The 16,442-nt window shown below is 28.5% G+C and overlaps 1 protein-coding gene across 1 annotated transcript in view; it reads left to right on the forward strand.

Annotated features, from left to right (window-relative positions):
* LOC107448655 (BMP-binding endothelial regulator protein) overlaps positions 1–15,592 on the forward strand; it is a 159,410-nt gene extending 143,818 nt beyond the window's left edge. The window contains exons 9-16 of the mRNA XM_016063957.4: positions 6,244–6,393; positions 7,147–7,303; positions 8,863–9,050; positions 9,285–9,423; positions 10,025–10,197; positions 12,583–12,746; positions 13,507–13,640; positions 14,602–15,592. Of these exons, the coding sequence (XP_015919443.1) occupies positions 6,244–6,393; positions 7,147–7,303; positions 8,863–9,050; positions 9,285–9,423; positions 10,025–10,197; positions 12,583–12,746; positions 13,507–13,640; positions 14,602–14,780 (1,284 nt within the window). The 3' untranslated portion in view covers positions 14,781–15,592. The remainder of the gene's footprint in view (positions 1–6,243; positions 6,394–7,146; positions 7,304–8,862; positions 9,051–9,284; positions 9,424–10,024; positions 10,198–12,582; positions 12,747–13,506; positions 13,641–14,601) is intronic.
* The last annotated feature ends 850 nt before the right edge of the window (positions 15,593–16,442 follow it).

Here is a 16,442-nt window from a genome sequence, read left to right on the forward strand (position 1 = left end):
TGCAAAACAATTAAAGATTGAATAATAACAGTGCGGAACACTCATGTGCAAATGTTATCGTAAAACTCATCACGAATTCGGCTCACCACCCCTATTTGCATGAAGATTTCATTCGAAATGACACGCGAGACAAAACTAAATAAAACAAGAGTTAATCGGTCTTTGACCACATTTCATAACTTTTAATGATTTTTAAAATTTTCTTTTGTGCACTCCATTTTTGTTCCACTAACTGCATTGTATTCTGCCTAAGGATATGAGTAATAGTATATATATATATATATATATAACTTTTTACATCGGTTTTTGTAAAATTTCTGATCATACTCTTAAAGGTGGCGATTTCTAACATTTTGTAAAAAAATTTGACTAAGGAGACTAAACTATTGCAAAATTTTATCAATCCACACATTTTGTCAATCCACACAGTCGTCACAAATAGTTAAAGAGTTTAAAGTGTAGTGAATATAAAAATACAAAATTCTACCTCTGCTTTTAACTCCAAAAGTACGGACAATGCGGAATGGCGATAAAATTCTGAAAATAAACGTTGTTCAAATTTTTGAGTCTAAGTGCTAAAATTTGAGAGAAAAAAAAACACTACAAATTATTTACTAGAATATATAAACAACATTTAATATTTGAATTAAAATTATTGCATACCATTCTCAGTATTCAATAAAAAAAAATTGTGCTATTTTTCCTTCTCTAAATCTACTCTTAATTCCAGTATAGTCCATTTGATAAAATTCCAAAGACTGACAAAATCAGATTTTCAAATTTTTAAGACTACGTGCCGAAAGTACAAACATAATGTTTTTTTTTTTTTTAAATTTCTGTGTTAAAAGTAACTCCCGATATATAGAATTCTGACGAGGAAAAAATTAGAATAATATTGAATGCATAGCAATTAAATATCTAATAAAATCTAACAAAATCTAATTGGAAGAATATATTCTGATCGAAATATTATCTCAAAATTCCAAAATTGAAGACGTAACAAAATTATATCACGATAATATTTTTCATGTGTTATGAAATGGCCGTCGAACTGTAGACTCTTGACAGTAAAAAAATTCAAATTAAAATAATCCATGATACCTAACAATCGAATATATAGTAGTTTATAATTTATATATATATATATATATATATATATATATATATATATATATATATATATATATATATATATATATATATATATATATATATATATATATATATATATATATATATATATATATATATACAGTCGAACTCGTTTATAACGAGCACAAAGACAAAGGGACCGTAACATGTACTCGCTAAATCCGAGTGCTCGTAATAAACGGGTCCTTAAGACAGGCTTGCAACCAGAGAAGAGGGGTGGGGGTTTGGGAGGTCAAATTCATGAGTTTACATAAAATTTAATACTTACTTTAATTAATTTAATTAAATATTTTTCTAAATTTAATGATAACTATCCCCCCCCAACCAGCAAAAAATTTCTAGTTGCGCTACAGTCTTAAAGGAAAGAAGCAATAAACGGAAAGAAAAATAAAGGAAAAGATTCTTACCAAAACATTTATTTTTTTCATTAATCTACATATTTAAAATAGTAGTTTGTTAGCTTACTTTGAAGCTTCAGTTCGCGTTTTTTTTATTTATTTCGCGCGCATTTCTTATCATTTTGAAAAAAAGATTGCAAGACAGAAAAATATTGCTCGCTAAAACCGGGTCTTGCTCGTTAAAAGCGACTTCTGTTCCATAGACTTAACATTGATACATTGATCCAACCAAATATTCTAGTTTCCCTCGGTAAATCCGAGTTCTCGTTAAATCCGAGTTCGTTATAAACGAGTTCGACTGTATATATATATATATATATATATATATATATATATATATATATATATATATATATATATATATATGCGCTTAAAAATAGAGAATATTTTCTGTTCTCAGTATACAACTATTGCTTTTTAAACACGAAAGTTATGATTCTGCTTTTGTTTCTGGAACGCGGCCATGTGGGGGAAATTCCGAAACTTGACGTAACGAAATTTTCAACTTTAAGTTCCGAAACTGCGTTTCAAATCAAACAATTAACTAAATCTTGATAATATCTGGAGGTGTTCTAAAATGGCCGCCAAAGTACAGACTTCGAACAAGTTAAAAAGAAAAAAAATGAAAATTAGTAAGGTAAGAAATCGATTTAATCTTCCCATTAATCATGTACTGGCATGATTTCGGGCGAACTATTCACGATCCAGGCGCGTTCCGTCTTAATGTGAAAATTATGATGATGAAGCCGTTTAACTCTTTTGGAGTGTGTCACACGCCTGTTCGTGAGTCAAAAAATATTGCTCTACCATAAAACAATTTTTTTTATTGCTTTTTTTTTACCATTCGTGACTCATTGTGGTTGTTGTGGTGTTACGAATCCATCTATAACGGGATCACCTTTTATTCTTTTTTGTTGTATATAATGTTTTGTTTGAATTGAGTAATTTTTTATTGTGTTGATGATGAAATGATTAGTTATTAATTGTTCCGCTTGTAGGGATGATTTATTAATTGTTTTAATGATTAGTTTATTTGAGTAATGTGTTAATTATGTCTTTGTGCATCATAAAAAGATAATTTTCTTCTTAGCGTTCTCAAAATCTTTACACAATTACGCGAATGATCTGTAATAAACAAAGAAGGTATAAATATATTTTCAACTGTCATCAGCACAGAAAAAAAATAAATTCAAAGCGGTAATTTTCTATGAACTAATATTTAACTCTTATTTAATAATATTTACCACTAATATTTATTTATCCCCTGTTTTTGATATTATTCATTGCATTTGGTACGTTTTTGATAAAAATTATTCGAAATTAAAGACTTAAAATAAAATGATTATTTTTTTATTATAATATCAAGTAGTAGTCATCACCCTTTAGTGCCCGAGGGCAGCGGGCAGCAATAAATAGGCTAACACGTCTGCTAATATAGATACATAAATTCAGTAGTAGAGGAAGATAACAATTAATTTTAGAAAAAATTTTACGAAATTTTGTAATTTTATTAATTTTGCAAAATTTTTATTTAAATGTCATTCTTGAAACATATGAAGTAAACCACTTTTACAACTACTTGCATAACGGGCTAAAAGTTTGAAAACGACTTTGTAATTAAGTTTTGTGATGTATAATTCAAATAAAATCCCTCATGTTAGTATTTTCACTTGCTTTTGCATAAGATTTCAATAATGTCGAATGACTGAAAAGCCCTTGTTTTACTTGCATTGATTTGCTTCAAAAAAAGCAGCAAAGCACAAAAGCAGATTTTTCTGACAGCTGTTCAAAAATAAAGCTATGCAATCTGAAGGTTAATGTTAATTATCCGTCCTGTTCTTTATAAATCATCAAAAAAATTAATACGTCAATTTTTTATAAGTATCAGCGACGACTTTGATGTTCAGAATTATCGTCTGAAATAATAGTCTATCTTTTTTAATTTTATTTTCTAACTATTTTTTTTACTGAATAAGATATTTCATGAGGCCTTTAATTTTGTGCGAGATATTGAGAAGATATTTAGTCTGAGATATTCAGTGGGCAACTAGTGACCCGCGAGCCACGTGTTGCAGACCCATTAATATGAAGTAATCGAAAAATCACATGAAATTTTGAAATTACCTAATTACGCAGCATTTCATAATAAATGTATTGAGTTACCATTTAAAAATTAAACAGTAAATAAGTCTTATTCACTTTTATGTTTAATTTCATGCAAAAATTTGTATTGAATTTTATATAAAACTTTTATATTTAAGTTTATGTAAAATTTTTGTATTTAATTTCATGTAAAACTGTATCTGATCAACATATTTAATTTAAATACTGAATACAAAATAATGATTTAAAAATTTTGAGAGCAATATTAGAAATTCAGTTTTTGCACTATTGCTACTTATTATCGTTGGAGAAAACGCATGACGAGTTTTTACAATAAACAAAAATGAACTGAGAATTTTAAAAACAAAGTTTTGGAAAAAGTTACTCAGATAACCGATTAAAATGGTTTGATTTAAATTTTTTCCCAATAAAATTGGGTAATAAATCCGTGAAATCAAATCTGGGTATAAACAATAAAACATTTTCTTATATTTTCATAGAATAATTTTAAATTTTGATTTAACAATTGGTTTGTCATCGCGGAAAAAAATAACTATAGATCAGTGTTTCCCAAACTTGTGACTTTAGTGTACCCTTTCTAAATTTTTCGCAACGCTGTGAACCACTAATAAAAAAATTAATGTATTTTGTACTATAAAAAAAAATTACACAAAAGGCTGTTGACACCACTAATTATTAATTGTTAACTCTGTAAAACATAGCTAATAGAAAAATACGTAATGGAAAATTTTCATGGCTAGCATTGCAAGATATTTCGCATAAGAACGCGTACCGTGTTGTTTCTAATTTTTTCTTGATATAGATCGTAGTGTTCATACTAATGTATATTAATTAAAACTCCCTAATCAGCAATAAATTATTATGCAGTTTTCACTTTAAATTATTACACTACTTAAAGACTTATTAATTATTAAAAAATATTTAAAAACCGTTAATAGTTTAATTCTTTATTTCGATCTTTGTATTTTTATTTATGTTCAATAATTGTAATCCCGCAGTTAAGCAATAAATTATTACGTACGATTTGATTTAGATTATTACAATGCATTAAACAAATTACTTTACCTAGGAAATATTTTCAAATTACTTTTAACTTATTTTTTTATTCATATCTTTATATTAATATTTATATAAAATAAAAAATATTCAAATCATCAATAAATCATTTTGTAAGACTAAGTTTAGATTATATTATTGCAAAGCATCTAACCACTCTGTGAGACCTAATGCCTTTATAAAGTTTAAAAAGTTATTTAAATTAAAACATATTAAATCGTATATGGTTTAATATGTTTTAATTTAAATTCCACATAACTTTTAATTATCAATTAAAAGTTATGTGGAATTCACTTTGAAAACAAATAACAATGCATTAAGCAAATTATTTTACCTAGGTAATATTTTCAAATTATTTTTAACTTATTTCTTTATTTAGATCTTTATAACTTAAAATCAAGCTCTTCTTTTCGTCCTATCTACATCAGTTTCTTAGTTTTCCTGCATTGCTACTGTCATAGCGAGGTAAATGGTTTTACACGGTCGGTTTTTCGCAGTTACAACAATAGCAAATTCATACACACTGTATCGTTTTTCTCTTATTACTTGACATATTATTACCGTTTATTATTATTATTACGTACATTTTAACTTTTTTTAAAATATAAATTTACGAATTTATGTTAATTTTATTTAAAAATTTACATTAACATGCTTTTCGCCATTGTTCTTGAATGGATAAATTTTTCACTTTATTTTATTTTTGTTTTTTCTGAATTAATTTACTTTAATACTTCTATTAAATATCTAAAGTAGAAGAATAACAAATCGTGAACTTTTTATCTAAAATACTTGAATTAAATATTGATTTCAACTCAATTAAAATCATGCAAATAGTTTTATTATGAATTACATTTGTAATATGTAATTTTTACGAAAGTGTATGCTATGCGAAAAACTATTTCTTGTATAAAACTTTTAATGTAGTATGTCATATATGATTACTTAATAATCTATTTCATAAAAAAAAAAATTTAACAAAATATTTTAAAAAATAGCATTGGGAGCATCCTTGTTGAATCCTAAACTATAGATTTATGTATCTATGAGAACTTTGTTTTTAAAGATATTTCAATTATTTAAATTTAAAAAACTATTATTTTTTTATAGTTTAAACTGTTTATAGCTTAAGGTATAGAAGTAAAATTCAGTAATACTTTATTCATTTTCAAGTTTCAATAATTTTTACTCGAACGAGTCGTTTTCTTTAGGACTGTAATTTAAAACCGCAAATGCATTTTGTGAAAATAATCATACTTTTTCAGAGTAATAACACTGTAAATACCAATGACATTTTTATTAGAATTTATTCCAATTTTGATCTAATGTAGATAGTAAGTTACCTAATGTACTATAGTTATCTAATGTAGATTCCTACTAGCCAGTTATTTTATCACCAATTTATCTTATTTTTTATTAAACTTGAAAAAAATACGAATTATTATTTGCTTAATATAAAAATTTGTTCATAACATTTGAAAAATTCTAAAGAATTTTTAAATTTTCATTTCAGAATTCCACCATACATTGCAGTAGAAAGTCGTGCCCGGCATTAGATTGCTGGCCAGAACATCAAATCAAAGATCCTGAAGATTGTTGCGCTAGATGTAAAAGTCCCGAAGAAAAGAAGGCTATTTGCATGCACGATGGAAAAGTTCTAGAAGTAAGTTTTAAAAAATTCTGAGAAGCAGTTTTACTAACAATTCCGACTATCTTTAAAAATCTCACTCTAGAAAATTCTAGTGGAGGAATGTTTTAAGTGATATTTTAATGAATTTATAAATATCCTAAAAATAACAACATCAGGAAACTGGTCTTTTTCATAATATTTGGCAAAGCTAACACATACGCACAGCTAACCGCTACATACGGTTAAATAAATAAAAAATGTAAGCTTTTTTTAATGTCACTCGGTAATTTTTCCCACTAATCTCTTCAATTATCAAAATTTCCCCTTATATATATATATATATATATATATATATATATATATATATATATATATATATATATATATATAAAACTAAAAATATATATATATAAAACTGAATATATATATATAAAAACTATATATATATAAAACTGGAAAACTATTTAAATAACATGTAAATTATTTATTTTAATGTTTTTAATCATTGCACCCAAATGAAACATATATTTAAGTCAATTCAGATGCAATGTTACTGCACTTGTATGAACTGTTTCTTATATTGTTGGACTGCTTCTTATATTGAACTGTTTCTTATATTGAACTGTTTCTTATATTGGATTGTTTCTTATATTGTATGAACTGTTTCTTATATTGTATGAACTGTTTCTTATACTTGTATGAACTGTTTCTTATATTGAACTGTTTCTTATATTGTATGAACTGTTTCTTATACTTGTATGAACTGTTTCTTATATTTTCTTACAGGATGGTTACAGGTGGCAGTTGGAAAAATGCAAACACTGCATGTGCAGGGATGGTCAGGTAGATTGTGTTGTGGAACCATGCGAAACTCAAATTACATGCCCAGCAGGACACACACTTAAAACACGGCCAGGAGATTGTTGTCCGTCCTGCGTTGAAGGTACAAAAATATTAAAAGGAACATTTGGTGTTTTTATTCGTATGGTTGTAATACCCTCCCTTTAAAGTATCCGGCTAAGTACGACACATTTTTTAAACAGCTTTAATTTAAAAAAAAGTAAACTTTTGAATGCATATTTACAAAATCAAAAAATATTTTTTCGAAATAAGGACAAGTTTAAGCAAAAAACTACAAATTTTACATGTCCGGCTAACACTTCTACAACAAATTGTAATGCATAAATGTCAAAATATTTTTTTCTAGATCAATAATATGGTTTCTCTTGTTTTGAAATAAAATCTTTAAATAATTTCAAACGTACAATGAAACTAAATATAGTATTTAAGAATGATTTTTTAAAAGAAAAAAATTTAAACACTCTTACATAAAACATAATAAAAATAATGAAATCGCACTTAGACCTCAGTTTTTAGCTCAAAACATAACTAATATATTCATAATCTACACGCAATATTTTAAAGAATTCTGTAATAAAATTTTTCTTTTGTAATGTCTGTTAGTGCAAAAAGATTTTCTCAAAAACAAAGTTTTTCCGACATTTAAAGAAAAGAACGTAATTGCAGAAAAAATACTAAAATAATTTATTTTGTATTAATAAATATATTTAGAAACAATAACCCTGATTTTCAATTTAAATAAACTTAAAATCAAATGAACAAAAGTTCAAATATAGACGATAAAAAAAATTAAACTTTCGTGGAAATTACCAATTTTTATCCAGTGTGTTCTTAAGAATACTTTTTTTTTGCAATCTAATTATTTTTTCTGATTAATATTAAAATAACTTCTGCATCTGGCTTGCACCGACCACAGTGATGATGTGAAATATTCTCAGTGGCAGACGGATCATGGGTTAGAATCCCCTTGCAGTTAGACTAACCGTGGGAGGTCTTCGTGGTTTTCCTCTCCATATAACGCAGATGCTGGTTAGCTCCATCAAAAAGTTCTCCACGAGTGTAAATTTCTCCCAATACTTTATCTAGGAGTTCCCTTGTCTTCTGGATTAGGTTCAAAATTACAAGGCTATGGAGTTGAACATTAGTAGTCGTAAGCCCAAAAATTGGGTCCCCTGTTCAACGACGGTTATAAAAATAAAATAAAATATAAAAATAACAAAAATGGTGACTCCATAGCCGAGTGATACAGCCATCCTATTAATCACTCTGAAGCCTGAAGGTAGTGGGTTCGAACCCCGTCGTTACCCTTTTTCTGCCCCTATCTAATTTGTGCTTTCTTTTATTATGTTTATAAGCCGTACTTTGTATGGAACACATAATCCTGTTTAAGAATGGAATTAAATATGTATATATATATATATATATATATATATATATATATATATATATATATATATATATATATATATATATATATATATATATATATATATATATATATATATATATATATATATATATATATATATATATATATATATATATATATATATATATATATATATATATATATATATATATATATATATATATATAGATATATTGTGTGTATAATATAATATGTGTATATATATTTTATAGATGATGGTGTTTGCACAGTATTTGGTGATCCCCACTATCGAACGTTTGATGGAAAAATTTTCAACTATCAAGGATCGTGTAAATATGTCCTGAGCAAAGATTGCATTAACCGATCATTTTCCGTTGAAGTTTTAAATGAAGCTCGCTTCTCCAAGTCATTCTCGTGGACAAAATCAGTTACTATAAAGGTCAGTATCTCGAACTTGTTGAATGTGTCTTTGGAATAACATGAGAGCTATAATTAAATTTTCCTGTCTGCAATTTACTAATATTTTTTCAAAAAAATATCGAAAATTAAAACACACATATATATATATTGGATATGTGTTTTTTATTATAAATGGAGCTGACTTCTTTTTTGCAGTAAAATCCTTTAATTTTAATAGATTATTTTAATGATCTAAAATTTTCTTTCTTTATAGGTAAATGGAACGAAAATAAGGCTCGGTCAATACATGAAAATACATGTAAATCACAAGCCTGTAAAATTACCTTATATAGAATTGGGAGTGTTAACAGTTTTTCAAGAAGATCGCAATGTTCTGGTTCGAACTAATCTTGGTACGCTTTAAACTTTCTATTTTTAGTTTTTTTAAGATTTTCTTTGTAGAATTTTTTTAATGATAAATAATGCATCATCAAATTAAATAACAATAAATATTTATGAAAATAATCTTTTTAATGGATTTATCTTTACATATCTTTATTACTATATAATCCTTAATTATTTAATAATTAAATAATTAATGAAACATGGGGAAAGAAGCAAAAAGGGCAATTGTCATTACGGGGTCCAAACTTCCAACCTCTCTCTTGACCTAACTATTGAGATCGAAAAAAGTCATGCTTGTTCACAATAAGTATTTGGTTTCATAACTTAAAAGTCATCTGCACAAATATCGTCTATCATTTTTTGAACTATTTAGATTGCATATCAGTGTTCGAAAATCCATCATTAAATAAGAAGTTATTCAAGTACTCGTTTTTTTTTTTTTTTTTTTTTTTCTTGCCGTGTATACTTGAGTGTTCAACTGATATTAATTAAATTGCGTCTATTTAAAAAATCATGCACATTTATTATGCATGGCTTTTTGAATTTAAATAACCTTCTTTCTAGAACATTTAAATTAAATGTTATTTTCTCTGATTTTTTCTGCCAAAGGTATGAAAGTTTTGTGGGATGGCAACAGCTATTTGGAGGTATCTGTGCCATCTTTTTACAAGGACACACTTTGTGGACTGTGCGGAAATTACAACGGGGATGAAAAGGATGACTTTAAAACGAAGAATGGAAGACTAGTGAGAACTGCCGAAGACTTTGGAAATTCATGGAGAGTAAGTTCTTTTTACTAGCAGATAATTTATTATTAGTATTTACTTACTTAATGTAAATTTAGAACATTCTGCTTATTGCTGTAGAAATTACCGGAGTTTGTTCTTTTTACTGACATAAATTTATTATTTGCTTAGTTTTTGTAAATTTATAACATTCTGTCGAAGATTTTTGAACTTCCTGAAAAGTAGGTTTCCTTTACATACATAATTAATTTATAATTTACTTGAAAAGTAGGTTCTTTTTACTTACATAAATAATTTATAATTTACTTGAAAAGTAGGTTCCTTTTACTTACATAATTAATTTATAATTTATTTGAAAAGTGGGTTCCCTTTACACTTATAATTCATTTATAATTTACTTGAAAAGTAAGTTCCCTTTACTTACATAATTCATTTATAATTTACTTGAAAAGTAAGTTCCCCTTGCTTAGATAATTAATGTATAATTTTCTTACAAATTAGGTTCACTTTACATACATAATTAATTTATAATTTACTTGAAAAGTAGGTTCCCTTTACTTACATAATTCCCTTATAATTTACTTAGCATATATAAATTTAACACTCATGAATCTGTAAGCTCCTTCAATTTAAAACTATCATAAAAAGTGGCAATATGAACCCTCTATCTTCTACCATCACTCCAGCCGATTTCCATTTTAGTTGTCTCAAACAGCATTAGCCATCTCGATCTCACTATCTTTGAATTCCCACACTGCTCAGGTACTTTTTCTGATTATTTAATCATCTTGTACGTGGTCTATTTCTTTTTCCTTCTGGCGCTTGAAAAGTTAATTTTTGTTACCTGGTTATCATTGCCATATTTATAGGCACGACTAATCTATCTCATTTGTTGGATTTCAATAATTTGTATTTAATTTTCTGAATTTATTGTGTGACTAAAAGTTGTGTTTTATTCTCCTCACATTATTCTCCTTTACTGCCCCAAGATTTCTTCTCAAGATCTTTCGTTCAAATATATATGTAAACCATTTTCTTCTGATTTATTCATTGTCCAGCGGTCACTTTCATATAAAACTATTGATCTTACTAAGGTCTTATATCGATTTATTTTTGTTTCCTGGCTCAAGTAGTTTGGGTTCGAACTGTCCTGTTAGTCCAAAATAGCATCTATTAGCCATATTTAATCTGTTTTTAATATCTGTTTTAATGCTAATATTGTTTACTATCCATTAATGTCATTGTTGAACCATCTATACGTATAGTAATGCGAGTCTCCTTAACATATCCGTGTCCAACAGTTCATTTTTAGGAAGGATTCTAAAAGGGCATCATAAGCTAAAAGGATATTTTTTGCTATTAATTGTTTTGACGTGTTATTTTCATTTAAATTTCATGAAGAAAACGTATCAAGCGTACTGTTAATAGTCTTTTATTTCTTTAAAAAAGAAATTGACTCGAATTTTTCACATTGTCCAGAAAAAAATTGCCATCTTTAACTATGGAATGAGAAATTGCTCTGACACGCTGGCGTGTCAGCCGGTTGATTAGAGATTTCCATGTTAGCTACTGTTTAGATTGCAAGAGGGTAGATGTGCTGTTAGTAATAACCCACCACCGTTCCACTCTTCTCAACCGTAGATTTTCTAGCTCTCAACCGATTTTCAACCGTAGATTTTCTAGCTCTTGAACCATCTAATGCATTACATTACAGTGGGTACCGAAACACTAAGACAAGATCGAAAGTGCAGTCGGATCAGACATCCGGAATTTAGCATAGTGTATCAAACCCCAGTCCGAACTGAACATGCGAATCGAAATCCACCACATCGACTGAGTGGCTTTGATACGGAATGTCACTACAGTACCAGCAGAGCCGTGATGCCTCAGGTTATAGAGCGTTCGCCTTCCAATGAGGTGAACCGGGTTCGAATCCCCCCGATGGCTGTCGATACGAATCCGCATTCGGCTTGCACCGACCACTATGCTGACGTGAAATATCCTCAGTGGTAGACGAATCATGAGTTAGAGTCTCTTTACCGTCAGGCTAACCGTGGGAGGTTATCGTGGTCTTCCTTTCCATGTAACGCAAATGAGGGTTAGTTCCATCAAAAAGTCCTCCACAAAGGCAAATGTCTTCCAATGCTTGATCCAGGAGTTTCCTTGTCTTCTAGATTGGGTTCAAAACTACAAAGCTATGAAATTGAACATTAGTAGTTGTAAACCCAAAAATTGGATCGGCTGTTCAACGACGATTATAAAAATATAAAATAAAATAGTACTACCAATAATTTGCCTTCTCGAAATGTCCTTGATCAATAAAGATACCAAAAAAAGTTATATATCATTTCTAATTTCATATCTATAAATGAAAAACATGTACAAGGATGGAATAAATAACAAATATTTTGTTACTTGCAGGTTGGAAAAATGAAACGCTGTATCATGTCACAACCTACATCTACAAACACCTCGAGATACTTGAGTCCTGATGCTCGTGTAAGAATCATTAGAGAATGTAATGTCCTCAAATCATCTGTATTCAAACCTTGTCATAAGACTGTCAGTGCTGTTGACTATTACAAGTAAGTTATGCACATATTGTCTGTTATACTGATCATTTGATCTTTTTGTCTCAAAATAAACTAAGTTTCAGTTTTCGTCTTATTAAAATATATTTGTATTAAAATTTATAAAAAGAAAAGCATTCAGCAAAATAGGACCTACTTATAACGATTCCATGTTTAACGAGCTTCTGAATTATTGAGGAAAATTGTATCTTTTGTTTGGTATAATTTTATTGAAAATTAATCATTAAGCACCTTGATCCATTAAGACAAATTTGCATACGATTACAAGCTCACCGGTGACAGCTGCCAGTACTGGTGACCGGTGACCATCAGAGCATCAAGCAATGCGGACTCATAGGCACAAAGGTTCGAACCACGCACAACAAGGGAACCTTAAATATTTTCTAGGATCACTTTAAATAATTGAGATTCATTTTGAAATCAAGAGGGAAGATAACATAGCGATAATTTTGAGATTCCTCCGTGTAAAAATACCTCATCAATGACTCCATGCTAAGTCTACAAAGAAATTTTTATTTGGTCTCTTTTCGGTAAATTTTGGCTCTAAGCCAAACACAAATTCTTACCCATTTGTCGTAACTTTCTTAGTACTGTAGACAAACCTTCTGGTGTTGTTTTAGATTAATTATTTCAACACTTCTAACAATAATTTGACATCGAACGAGCTAATGATGGCGGATTTTAAATTTAACGTAAACATATGAGTTATAAATATCCTGTTTCATGTATCATGCCTTTTTTTCAACTATTTCAGGTCTTGTTTCTTGGATGCTGGGGAGTGCCGACCTAGGGACAGATGCTACTGTCAATCACTGACGGCATACGCACGACAGTGTACCCGAGCCGGCTTAGAATTAGGGAACTGGAGGACAACAACAGGATGCGATGGTAAAAAAATAGCTTTTTTTTAAATTTTAACTGATAAAAACGTATTTTGAACGATGTATTAAACCGTTCTCATGTTGTGAAGATAAATAATACAATAATGGGACAATTTTCCTAAAATCACCTCCGACAGTCTTTGTTCAAATAACTCGATTTTTAATAATTCTTAGAAATTTAAATTATTTAAAAAAAATTAGAAACTGGCTGTCATAGACAAGTTTTGAGTTACCTCCGTAACACTCAGTTTTTAATTTATAGAACAAGTAAAATATTAATAATAATTAAATTACGTTATAAGAACTATCAAACAACACAAAACAAGTTTTTGTGAGCCATAAAATAAAACAGGAAAACACATCCTATCTATCGGAAAAGTCCGTAAGAGACATTTGAATTTACCCCGCATCTAAAGGTAGCATTAACATGAAGAAGAAAAAATCTATCACATTGCATGTGTTACCATACTACAAAATTCATAGCCGTTTCGATTTTTTTCCCCTTTAGAACAAGAACAATTATTATTTTGAATTTTATAACGTTTTCTGAAGCTTAAGAATCCATGAGATCATATCCATTATCTAGTACCAGGCACGTACTTTGTATTTAAAAAGCTTTTAATCACTTTCCTTTGTATTCTGTAATCAGAAGCTCTTAATCACTTTTCCTATGATCAAAAGTTCTTTAATATTTCATATTTTCCAAACAAAAGCTTCAGACCACTTTCATTTGTATCCTTTAATCAAAACCTCACAATCGCTTTCTTTAGAATCCTGTGACCAAAAGCTCCAAAACACTTCGTATTCTCGAATCAAAAGCTCTTATTAGTTCTCTGTATTCTGTGATCAAAACCTCTCAATCACTTCGTATTCTCTTATGGACCTCAATCACTTTCTTTCGTAAACTTTTGATCTTTAGCAATGTTATATTTCATAATAAATCGTAATGCAGATTTGAAACTTTTTAGGTATGCGTTGTGGCAACGGTCAGCAGTACATGAATTGCGCCCCAACGTGCCGCAGGACGTGCAAAAAGCCAAAAAGAGACAAGTCTTGCAGAAAGCATTGTCGTCCAGGCTGTTACTGTCCTCCTGGTACAGTGTGGCATAGAAAGCAATGCATACCTGTGGATGATTGCCCTTCCTAGAGAAAACAGTCTATGGCTTCAGACTGCTTCTGTGAAGTAGTTAGTTACGTCATTTAACTACAAAATTAGAAACTGAATCGCTGGACGAGCAACGCCCGAACTCTTCAACAAAAAAACATATATTTTCCTCAGTTTTATATTTTAAATCGAACTGTTTGAGCAGGAAAATATGCTAGATATCGACTGTATCTCGAAATTATATGATGGTATAGAAACAGAACTGAAATTTTGTTGCTTTCTCATCAGTAGCAACGATGGCATAAGTATGATAGTATACGAATTAATTATGCGAGAGAACGGAACAATATGTCTCACTCTGCGTTTCATTTGACTTTTTTTCATACCTGGTCTAAACGTAATGTTAGCGGAAATTGAAAATGCATTGCTTGGCACTGTTTCAGTACATCATGTGTTGTGTTGATTGAAAATCGTGTTAAGTTGCACTTAAAAATGATTTAAGAAAGCTGTCAAACATTTAAGTGTGATTGTCTTTTCATATTTAAGTGTAGAAAAAGTGTGCATTCATATTTTCTGTAGGATGTAAGCCTAACATCATAGTTTTACACAACTTACACTCTGTTGTAGTTGTATCAATTAAAGATTCTGCTAAATTGCAATTAAAAGTTTTAAAAAAAATTAACTTTTTATATTTAAGTGCAGGAAAAATTGGATTTATATTTTTTTTGTTGGAAATAAGCTTTTGCATTTCACAGTTTATGCAACTTGCAAACTTTTGTTGCAGTACAGATAGAAGATTATGTTGAGCAGAGATTTAAAATAACTGTCATAAATTATTACAATTATTAATAAATATACATATATAATAAATATACAATTAATAAATATACAATTATAATTCTATATCAAAGTATAAAAAAAACTTCGCGTTCATATATATTTTTTTAGGAAATGAGCTATAATTAAAGTAGTTAGCGATCGAACTGAAACAGATTGAAACTTCAATCTTAAAATCGATTGAAGTTTGTATCAATGAGAAATTTAGAATAACTCTCAATTATTATGTCATCTTTTTTAAAGTTTAAAAAAATAAGCGTTAACATATATATATATATATATATATATATATAGGAAATAAGCTATAATTAGATTAAAATTGAATTGAAATAGATTGAAACTTCAATCTCAAATTAGGTTAAAGCCTGTGTTAAGTAGAAGTTTTTAATAAAAATTTAATCATTACGATTGTTGGGAAGTTAAATTGAGTCTCAATTAAAAAAAAATAATTTAAAAAGCTGTCAATTATTATCTTGAGAAATGCACTTTTTTTATGTACATATTTATGACTGAGTCAAAAAAAATAGTGCGTTTTTATTTTATTTAGTAAATAATCTACAATTACTCTTTATATAATTCTTATACAAAATAACGAAACTAATAAGATTTTTGCTGAGATATTTTCTTACCCTCAAGACTGTTTCAATCTTTAAAAAAAAAAAACGCACTTAAAAAGATAATGAATGAAGTTTATAAAAAAAGTCTTCGTTCGCATTGGAATTTCAATAAGCGATTTTAAGTTTTGTTTTTCAGTAAAGTAAGGCCGATTACGATACTTTTTTGAGTAACAAATAATTTTTAAACAATACTATAATAATTGTGCGATTTTGCCAATTTTGAAACGTATCTGAAATAAAATTTGAATGT

This window comes from Parasteatoda tepidariorum, chromosome 4 (assembly GCF_982258835.1).
Source record: "Parasteatoda tepidariorum strain Cologne lab strain chromosome 4, Ptep-v5.0, whole genome shotgun sequence".
In the NCBI taxonomy this organism is placed as follows: domain Eukaryota; kingdom Metazoa; phylum Arthropoda; class Arachnida; order Araneae; family Theridiidae; genus Parasteatoda; species Parasteatoda tepidariorum.